General features: G+C 43.9%; 2 protein-coding genes across 2 annotated transcripts; both read right to left on the reverse strand.

Moving 5' to 3' along the window:
- Window positions 1-181: 181 nt before the first annotated feature.
- On the reverse strand, window positions 182-9,170 carry LOC140104663 (olfactory receptor 1C1-like). Its single transcript, XM_072128301.1, has 6 exons — window positions 8,964-9,170; window positions 7,484-7,592; window positions 5,626-5,800; window positions 3,610-4,529; window positions 1,836-1,942; window positions 182-232 (listed from the first exon to the last, which is right to left on the reverse strand). The coding sequence occupies exons 1-6, from the start codon at window positions 9,168-9,170 to the stop codon at window positions 182-184; spliced, it is 1,569 nt and encodes a 522-aa protein (XP_071984402.1).
- A 1,256-nt stretch (window positions 9,171-10,426) lies between these two features.
- LOC140104664 (olfactory receptor 1G1-like) lies at window positions 10,427-11,377 on the reverse strand. Its single transcript, XM_072128302.1, has one exon. It carries the CDS (start codon window positions 11,375-11,377, stop codon window positions 10,427-10,429), a length of 951 nt encoding a protein of 316 aa, XP_071984403.1.

Raw genomic sequence — 11,377 nt, forward strand, 5'->3', positions numbered from 1 at the left:
AGAGTCTCCTGGCTTGTGATTGGCTCTGTTTCTGGCCGCCAAAAATCAAAATGGAGGGAGATGCCATTTTCTCGAGCGGGCGAAATACTCGTCCGAGCAACGAGCAGTTACGAGTACGCTAATGCTCGAACGCGCATCAAGCTCAGACGAGTGTGTTCGCTCATCTCTAGTTATAAATCAATTAGAAACCTGTTGTTGTGACATCAGCATGAGCATAGTTGAAGAGGAAGATCTAGCAGAGCAAAGAGCAGATAATGATCATGATTTCAATTGTGCACAGACGCCCCTTGACCGATTTTCTGGCCGGGGCCCAGTGTATTTTCATCTACCTTTAGAAGTGAATGGAAGCAGTAATGTTAATTATAAAACATACACTACCAAAAGAAATATAATGAGTAATATCAATAGTACTGAAAAAGGCCAAGTTTATTAAGGTACACTTAAAAATAGAGCATTGAACAAACATGGGTGGTTTCATAGCAGAAACATACAGGTGCAGACAGCGAGCACATAGTATAGGCATATAGTACATCATTTTGTAAAGTGCATAGTGGAAAGCCTAAAGAGCAACACATCACAAATATATCAAAGGTAATAATAGTGCGCACAAACTATGTGGAGTAACAGAGTATACCTGAAATCAGAGAATAGTGAGGCGCATTGGAGAAGGAACTTCCCAGGGTGGTGCTGAGAAAATGGCAGAGGATTATATTGTCTCAACTGACCAATGAGAAAAACATGTACACACCTGCGAATGATGATGGAAGACATGACGTGAAGGAAAGTATGGTGCATGATCTGTGGCTTGGTGTGACAGTGCGGGCGAGACAGACACAACATCCAGAGCAACCACGTGATCCGGATGATGCAATGGCAAGCCGCCCGAGCGTGCAGGTGCACAGCGGCCATCGGACATGCGCACAACCCACAAACATGTCCGGGCGCCATACATTTATACCAGTGTTATGTTGCAATGAAGTAAGACATGCTGCTGATAAGCTGCATGCGAAAGAAGGTCCCACAGGGGACACCAAAGGCTAAAAAATATTGAAAAGGTATAAAAAAGAAAAAAAAAGAGCGATTAGCAAAAATGCTAAATTGCAAGGGAAAAAAGTGCACGATCCCGAGGTGCTTTCCCCGACTCCAATGCACAGCTGCCGCGATTCACTAAGATCGTGCGCCCGATTTCCTGCATCCGTCGCTTCCCCGCTCAGGTCCCCGGAGTTCACCTTCTTTTTCCAGGAGCATGTAAGTGCTTGGACTTGCGACACAATTTAAATGTTAAATCCTGCGCCGTGTCCTAATCAGACGGATCGACGGCCCGCCCCCCCGATTTCTGTCGCATGAAAGCTGATGCGCCAAAATCTGATCGCGTGCACCAAAATCCCCAGTTAAATGCAGCGCAAATCAGAAATAGTCTGAATATTCCATCATCATTCTCCATGGCTAAAGAAAAAGAGAGCCAGACTTTGCATGAGCTTCCTAAAAGATGATATAACTACAGGGTTACATAGGTCAGCTGTTCCAAATTCTTCCAACTGATATTAATGTTCTATAATAAAAGAAAAAACATATAAGTATCAAAAGAATTTAACAACAAATAAAAACATGAAAGCGCACCACAAGTGGCGGGCACAGAGATCGTCAGAGAAGACCATAAATTACGATGAAATTCAAAGAAAAGCAGAAAACCCCAAATTTTCATTCAATCCCTGGGGGGGGGGGACACTGTTTGAAGTGTCCAGATCCATTTGGACTCATACTGGAGCAGTCTAATCTTCAAAGCCCCTCCCCGCAGATCCAAATTGACTTTGAATTTGATCAATTCCAATTACCTTAAACCCAACTGGATCCGAGTGGTGAGCTTGCTTGAAGTGACCAGGAATTGGTTTCAGCTTGAGGATATCTTCTTCAGGAGTAACAGATGAAGCAGCCAAGATTCCTGTCACATGTTCACAAATTCTGGTTTTAAATTAATTTCATAATCTGGGAATTAGTATTAAAAAGTCTATGGGAACCTGTCATTGGGTGAAATTGTTTTTCCTACTGAAGCTTTTGTTGATATTCTACGTGTGATGATTTGTGCATTGGGTGAGAGGCTTCATAGATCTGGTTCTGATTAGACAGATGCTAATTCTGACTTCAGGATTTTTTGGGGTGAAAGTGCAGTTGAAATGATTCAGGGAGATTGTTGAATCCTGGGGCCAAATCTGGATCATTATTGTGAAAAGAGTTTGTTAGGAATTGAGAGGAATGTTGCACAGTTTTCCAAGTTTTGGTTGAAATGCGGCACCAAAGAGAAACCATAGAAGCTTTTATGTTAAATACTCCAGAAAAGAGACAATTATGGAAAAAACTCATGGAACATAGTCTTAATGGGGGAAAATTTGACTTCAGGTCAGTGTGAGCTCCTATACCCGGTGGGCCGGTCCATAAGGTACTAGGGGGTCATTTACTAAGGGCCCGAATCACGTTTTTACGGCGGGTTACCCAAATTTTTCCGTTTTGCGTCAATTTTCCCGGAATTGCCCCAGGTTTTTGGTGCACGCAATCGGATTGTGGCGCATCGCCGCCGGCGTGCATGCAACGGAAATCAGGGGCTTGGTCGAACGAAAACCCGACGGATTTGGAAAAAACGCCACATTTAAAAAAAAAAAAGTGTTGCTGGACATGCGCTTACCTGCACTCGGCCCGGCTTGGTGAAGTCCAGTGAACTCCGATGAACTTTAGCGCAGCAGCGACACCTGGTGGACGTTGGAGGAACTGCCTTAGTGAATCCCGGCCGGACCCGAATCCACCGCAGAGAAGGCGCCGCTGCATCGCGAATGGACCGGCTAAGTAAATCTGCCCCATAGTGTAGCCCCAAATCTGCTCATTTATATCCTGAATAACAGGCCAGGACCCTCGGACAATAGACTCTTACATTTATTTATGGTTGGTGTATAGTATTCACAATCCATCCGGATTGCGCTCTGTGATCGGGAGTTTTTATAATAATAATAATTATTTATATAGCGCACACAGACTATGCAGCACAGAGCTTGTCAGACCAGTCCCTGTCCCCAATGGGGCTCACAACCTACCAGTATGTTTTGGAGTTTGGGAGTACCCTGAGGAAACCCACGCAAACAAGGAGAGAACATACAAACTCTTTACAGATGTTGACTCTGGGACGTGAACCCAGGACCCCAACGCTGCAAGGTTGTAATGCTAATCACTGAGCCACCGTGCCGCACTATTTGATTGATGCAGGGTCAATGCATAGTCCAGAGCAAATGGTAGATTTGTAGATGAATGAGCCAAAAAAATCCCCAAAAATTCACTTCACTCCTGGTATATATTGTGTCATCTTGGATTCTAAATGATCTTGGCTGATAGAGATAAACGGAGCTGCTGAAGTCATTATAGATTGCTCAGCAGAGATTATATACTAAGCAGAAGAGGTTCAGTATAGACAGGAAAGTTTCTGAGCAGGATTATTGTTTTCTTATAAGCTTCCACAGAAAAGTGAAGGTCCCGATGAAACCACACGGAAAGCCCTCAGCAGTTTATGGGAGACTGTGACAATACGATGTCAGCTTTGTGAATGCAGGTGATGGACGGCTCTACTCACAGCCGCCTTGAGGTCTTTGTTTCTGATGCTATAAATCAAGGGGTTGAGTAAAGGGTTAATGAGGGCATATGTCACCGACACCACCCTATTAACTGTAAAGAGATTGCTGGTGGTGGGCACAAAGTAGATAAAAATAATGGAAGCATAGAAAATAAAGACCACGGTGAGATGGGAGGTGCAGGTGGAGAAGGCTTTAAGTTTTCCATGGTGGGTCCTGATCTTGAGAATGGTGGTGAAGATGCGAATGTACGGGACCAACGTGATAGCAAAGGCTCCGATGCCAAGGATTCCACCTACAATAAGTATGACAATTATGTTTATAAAGGTGTCAGTGCAAGAGATCTGGAATAAATGAGGAAGGTCACAGAAGAAGTTGTGGATGGTGTTTGGACCACAGAAGGTCAACCGGAGTGAGAACAGCGTGTGGACCAAGGAATAAAGAAACCCAAGAATCCAAACCCCAGAGGCCATCTGGGTACAAACCGTCCAGGACATGATCTGAGTGTAGTGAAGGGGGTGGCAGATGGCAATGTATCTGTCATAGGACATGGCGGACAGCAAGAAGAGTTCTGCACTGGCCAAGTAGATGAAGAAGAAGACCTGGGTTATACAAGATGGGATAGATATGGAATGGTTCTTGGTGACCAGGTCAATGAGCATCCTCGGAGCTGTCACTGATGAGTAGGAGACATCTATAAAAGCCAAATTTCCAAGGAAGAAGTACATTGGAGTGTGAAGCTGGGAGTCGATGAAGATGAATACGATGATGAGGAAGTTAACGATGACGGTCAAGACGTAGATGAAGAAGAAGACAAGAAAAAGAAGAGGCAAGTTGTGCGGATGATCAGAGAGGCCAATGAGGATAAACTCACTGACCGTCGTCAAGTTCTTCATTGCTGAAAATAAACGACTAAACCTAAAAAGAAGAAAGCCAAGGGTCAAAGGGACAATGGGTAAAAAGCCAGAGGAACTGAGGACTCAAACATCCGGTACACGGGGCACGTAAAGGGTTCATGGTGATTATGTGCAGTGACTGTTACATGACTTATATAGGAACATCTACAGCTTCCACTACCCAGGAGACATCATGTGCCGTAAGATACAAGTCTATTTCTACAAATTCTCACAGCAGTCATTATAATATAATTCCTTCGACGCTTGAGATTTTCCAAACTAAAACTAAACTTCAAGTGATGTCTTCATCCTTTATCTACTTATGTGATTTGTAAGGAAAATGCAAAACTTTACATAAATATCTCAGATTTCTAAAATTTACATTTTTCTTTTAAAAGGATTTTGGCCAAAAAAATGTTAAAACTGCCACCAGGTGGCGCTGCTATGCTGAAGAGCATCGGAACGCCCTCAAATACACCGGCCTATCCTGGATGAAGGTAAGTGCAAGCTCCGCGACACTTTCGGTTTTTTAAATGCGGCTTTTTTTCCGAATCCGTTGGGTTTTCGTTCGGCCACGCCCCCCGATTTCCGTCGCGTGCACGCCAGCGCCGATGCGCCAAAATCCGATCGCGTGCGCCAAAAACCTGGGGCAATACAGGGAAAATCGGCGCAAATCGGAAATATTCTAGTAACACGTCAGGAAACCGCGAATCGGGCCCTTAGTAAATGACCCCCATTGGGGCACATTTACTTACCCGGTCCAGTCGCAATCCAGCGACGCGTTCTCTGACGAGGATTCGGGTTCTGTCGGGATTCACTAAGGTCGTGCACCCAATATCCAGCAGGTGTTGCTGCTGCGCTGAAGTCCGCCGGAGTTCACCTTCTTCTTCCCGGTACATGTAAGTGCTGATCTTGCGACACAAATTCTTTTTTAAATTCCAAGTTTTTTCCGAATCCGTCAGGTTGTCCGACTGCCACGCCCCCCTCCCCGAAAGCTGGCGCCAATATCCGATTGCGTGCGCCAAAATCCTGGGGGCAATTCGGCGCAAATTGGAAATCCTCGGGAAACCCGACGAAAGTGCACGATTCGGACCCTTAGTAAATGAGCCCCATTGTACATTTGTATCATTGGTAAGATATTTGGTGAGAATCCAAGTACAATGTAAAGTTGAGTTATTGACACTCTGACATTGCCCTGGAGGATGAAGAAACCAATTGTGGGTAAGAACCAGGGTCGGGGAGAGTGCGCTTTAGGTAAGTAGCCCAGCTTGCTCTCTGTGTGAGCAACATTTACTGAACCAAAGCAAGAACCCCATGAACTAAACCCTTTCAGGAACAACACAGTGGGGGACATTTACTTACCCGGTCTGCAGTGTTCACCGAAAACTCATTGTCCGACGATCATGCACTCTGCTGCGAGTCACTAAGATCGTGCCCTGGATATCCTGCATGTGTCGCTCCCTCGCTCAGGTCCGCCGGAGTTCACCTTCATCTTCCCGGTGCATATAAGTGCATTGGATGCGACACAATTTGAAAGTTAAATCCTGCACTCAGTCCGAATTAGTCGGATTGTCTGACAGCCCATCCCCCAATTTGTATCTCATGGAAGCAGCGCAGCAGCTGCACCAGAAGCCAATCGTGTGTGGCACAATCCCAGCGCAGACACCTTCTAAATGCCTGTCCAAGATGCGCAAATCCAGAAAATGGTGCAAAGTCAGACGAAAGTGCGTGTGCGGACCCTTAGTAAATAAGCCCCAGTGATTACATCCTTCTCTGGAGCAGTGCATAATTAGGGTAAGAGGAGAAGTGCCGAGCCCCAGCACAGGAGCATCAGAGTCTCATTATCATAATTTATAATTGTTTTTTTAGCAAAAGCACTCAGTTCAGGGATTAAACAAGATATGTTTCTGCATCAGTGTTGCTGCTGGATTCTCGAGGTATGTTTGGGCATAAATCCCTCCTGGGAGTGAGAGGTTTTGGGGAGACCAGTTGATTGGAGACAATTGCACAATTTTCCTTCCTCCTACTAAGAGTTATGGAGGTTAATGAAAACTACTGCAAACTTCAGCTGTACAAAAATCTTCCAGCTGGATAAGTAATTTATTGCAGTAGGAATGTTTGCTTTATTACCTGTTATTTTATAGCTATTTATGTCTGTATTGTATGTGTGTCACCATTTTCATCTGACAACTTTATGTTTTGTATCTGCACTGCACATCTGTGTATTAAATCTTTAAAACATTATAAGTATCTCATTGTAGTCTTAGAGAACCTAAGTTTCCAAAGAGATTGCATTAACAATATCATTTTTAAATAATCATTTAGTAAATTGTGTAATCGGTTATTTGGGATTTCTTAAATGTTGATGGATTTATGAAGACAGGCGTCTATTTGCCTTCTTATTATAATTTAATAAGTAAAGTATATGTAATGGCAGTGATAGGTGAGTGAGTGCAAGGGCTTAGAGCAGACTTTAGAGTAATGGCACCATGTTGCCTAGGTGGGTGGGGCTTCATTTACTAAATTGTTAGGATTTCTAGGGTAAGTGCACCCCATGATATCAGCTGAGGGAATGGGTCGTCACATTACCAGAGCACCTATTATGAGCTTTGACTTAAAAAAAATTGTATAATACTGGCAACTCAGATAGTGACACCAGAACCATAATCCATGATTATATATAACTTTACTCCTGGTCCATTTACCCTACAGATGTCATTGTCTACTTAGACTAAAGGTCCACCATACACTGATGAGGTGTTGTTGCTCCCAGAAAAGATGGTAAGGCGGGATATACCCCAATGGGAAATATGACCGGAGAGTTAGGGTTACATTCTTTACTGTAGAAATTCAGGTGCAAAGCAATACAATCAAATTAAAGGGATGCATTCTGTAATCTCCTCCCTGGCATAAGAAGGGTTAATGCTGAGGAAAGCCCTGGGGTAGCCGTCCCTCTCTTTCTCAGAAGGCCGGTACCATGGCCAAAGGCCAGGAGCCCAGTGTCTATGGAAGAGTATCCCTGTTTCTTCTTCTTCTGGTTATTCAGGTAGACTAACAGTCTACTCCTCCATGCACTGTTGCCTAACTGCAAGACACAAGGGACTGGGACTGTTTTCTTTATATAACTTCTACCAGGGGAGGAGTGCTTACATTTTTAGCAAAAAACAAAACAAAAAACAAAACAATAACAAAGTGTTCTCCCATAGACCTACATTAAATCCCCATAATATTCTAAGGCAGAAAGTTTCTAAAGTGTACACAACTTTCCAGACAGCACCTTACATTCTATAAGTCAAGCAGTTTGCTTTTCTGGTAAACAAGCCTTTATCTTCTGCAAAACAATCTCTACTCTAGCTATGGAAAATTACTAGTTTCTATGTAGTCAGAAATGTCTCTCAATGCTCATACCCTTTCTACTAGTTTATACTGATAAAGTAATAATAACCAGAATGTATATAACAAGACACTAGTGAAAATGCAAGTTAACCCTTGATGTAAAATAAAGTAAAAACTGCTGAGTTTTCTTAGAAGAAATAGTTCAATGTCCACAAATGTCCAAACTTCAATGCTCCTCTGATCCAGGGCACTACAAAATGGTGAAAGTTTTGTGCACAGGAGCGAGAATTTAGCAGGAGACCTGGATGACACTGGAGGAAGGCAGGAATTGCAAGGAGCAAGGATGGGAGGGGCGGATTGACTCAGAGGGAAAAAAGATCCACCCCCTCTGACTCACTTCTCATTCTGGCAAGCTGCCAGGTAAGATGTTAATCAGCTCCATGGTGGGAAAATGAAAATGTTACAAAATTACAATTCATTTACAAAAAATCATGTTTTTAACCTGAATTTTACTGACCCTTGGTGGTAAACAGTGTAAAAACCCCACACAAGAAACCTTGTTCAGCAAATGGAGTTTTGCGCCGCACCCTTTCAGCATCCTATCGTTTGCGTTTCACTTTGTCAGAACAATGACCTCCTCTCTGACTTATTTTGACCTGACACTGACCGAATATTTACCCTGACACACGAGGCATCGATGAGCTGCCGCCTTCAGGTAGCGAGATTTCAAATTCTGAAACCCAATGCCAGTGCATTTTGAAGCCCACTTTCCGATAGTCCAACCCACCTACATTACATCTTTCCTACAGTCACCTATGAGTTGGGGATGTGGAGCGGCCAAGGGAAGTCCGCTACGTATTCTCTGGTCTTGCCCTATTCTCTCCACATTTTGATTGAAGATAAGGGAAATTACTAGACTCCCTGGGTCTGGCGCTTTTTCTCTTCCAACATACGGACATCTCATTAAAGAGACCTTCTATCTTACAGCTCATAGTGATGACTGCCAGGCCGTGTACCCCACTCCTATAGAAGAAGCTCGATCCTCCCTCATGTGGTGCGATGAAGGGAATAATGGAAATGGAAGATCATCCCTCTTTGACACAAGATAAAGTCACAAAACCTGGTATTGCTGGAAAGAGTTCAGAGAATATCTGACATAAGTTCCGCTGCAGGAAGCCCTGGAGACCAGTTTTTTTTTCCTTTCTTTTTGTTTATCTCTTCTCTGGGATGTTGAAGACCTCTCTGTAAGGTTCCATCCGTTCCTCCCATTCCCTTTTCTTTTCTCCTTCTGCTTCCTCCTACAGGGCCCTATTTTGGCATCACCCATCTTACTGTTTGAAAACCCTTAGGATGAGAGAGGTATAGGGACTCCTGCTCAAATTGGAATTTTGAGTGAGACAAGGGGGGTCATTTACTAAGGGCCTGATTCGCGTTTTCCCGACGTGATAGCCGAATATTTCCGATTTGCGCCGATTTTCCCTGTATTGCCCCGGGATTTTGGCGCACGCGATCGTATTTTGGCGCATCGGCGCTGGCATGCACACGATGGAAATTGGGGGCGTGGCCGAACGAAAACCCGACGGATTCGGAAAAACCGCGCATTTAAAAAACCGAAAGTGTCGCGGAGCTTGCACTTACCTTCATCCAGGATAGGCCGGTGTATTTCAGTGCGTTCCAATGCTCTTCAGCGCAGCAGCGCCACCTGGTGGATGTCGGAGGAACTACCTTAATGAATCCCGGCCGGACCCGAATCCACCGCAGAGTAAGCGCCGCTGGACCGGGTAAGTAAATCTGCCCCAATGTCCTTTAATAATTATACAAAGTAATCTGCAATTTATTACAACATAAATGTCCCAGCACCAGACTGAGAAGCAAAGACCTTCAGAAGACGTTGAGAAATGACCTTCACCTCCACATCTTACTTCCCCTTATTCTTCTTTATCCTCATTTCTTTGAATGAACCAATGTCTATAGATCTATAATGTGTAATGTATATGGGACTCGAGTGGGATAACTACAGACTGGTAAATTATAAAGACGCAAAATTTATGTTTTAGCTGGTCATGTAAAGGTCAAAAGTAATAATAAAGTAAATCCTAAAGTCCCCTGAACATATAAGGACATTCAGCTTCTGCTTTTCGACGGATTTATATTGTTTCCTTTTTGTCCATGTTTCTATATATAGGAATAAGCTTTACATAACAGCGATGAAGATGTCGCCTGCATCCTGTCCTGATCCGGCCGACCCCCTGCGACTACTGTGACTGTGCGGACTATGTAACCACGGTCTAAATGACTACAACAATAAAGAACTTTCCGGATGCATGACTATAGGACGTCTGCTCAATGCCTATAGGATAATTTCATATTTTTAGACAAGCCCTAATACAGGTGGCCCCCTACTTAAAAACAAAAGACTTACAGACAACCCTAGTTAAAGACAGACCCCTCTGCCCACTGTGACCTATGGTGAAGCTTTCTGGATGCTTTACTATAGTCCCAGGCAGCAGCTGTAAAGTGTCTGTTACAAAATTTTCTCCTGAGCCGCAATCATGTATGATAGACCCTGAGCAGGAGGCATCTTCATCTCCTTGTAGCGGTGTCTGGATGCAGCCGGTGTATATGTAACGCTCTCTGCAGTGCGGCCTTCAGGTCTTTACTCCTCAGGCTGTAGATTAAGGGGTTCAGTAAGGGAATAATTACTGTATATAAAACTGTAGCTACTTTATTCAGAACAACAAAATTACTTGTGTTAGGAACAAAATAGATAAAAGTTACTGACACATAAAATATGGTGACCACAGTCAGATGAGACGTACAGGTGGAGAACGCTTTACTCTTCCCATCACTGGTGCCGATTCTGAGCACTGCCCTAAATATTCTGACATAGGGGTAAAATGTGGCAATGAAGGCAACACTGCTGAGAACTGCCCCTACAATTAGCAAGACTAAAAAGTTGATTGTAGGATCGGTACAGGAGATCTGGAATAGATGGGGCAGATCACAAAAGAAATTCCATATAAAGTTAGGACCACAGAAGGTCAAGCTTCTTAAACAGGAGGTGAAAATAGTAGGGGTAAGAAAAGCAGACGACCAAACCATAGCGACCATCTGAGTGCAAGTGCCCCAAGACATGAGCTGAGAATAGTGGAGAGGGCGGCAGATGGCTACATACCGGTCATAAGACATGGAGGACAACAAGAAAGCCTCAGCAGCTGCAAAGTAGGTCACAAGGAACATCTGCACTATACATTCTGAGAAGGTGATGGACCAGTGCTGGGCGCTAAGAGCAAAGAGCATCCTTGGAGCAGTGACTGATGAGTAGGACATGTCCAAGAAAGCCAAGTTACCAAGAAAGAAATACATGGGTGTATGAAGATGAGCACAAGTAACAGCTAGAAGGATGATGAGAAAGTTGGAGAAGACAGTCATCAGGTAGATGAGGAGGAAGAAGATGAAGAGGACATGGATGGTCTTCTGATTATCAGATAGACTCATGAGAAGAACGCTGGTGATGGATGTTTGGTTCTTCAT

This window comes from Engystomops pustulosus, chromosome 10, assembly GCF_040894005.1.
Source record: "Engystomops pustulosus chromosome 10, aEngPut4.maternal, whole genome shotgun sequence".
NCBI lineage: Eukaryota > Metazoa > Chordata > Amphibia > Anura > Leptodactylidae > Engystomops > Engystomops pustulosus.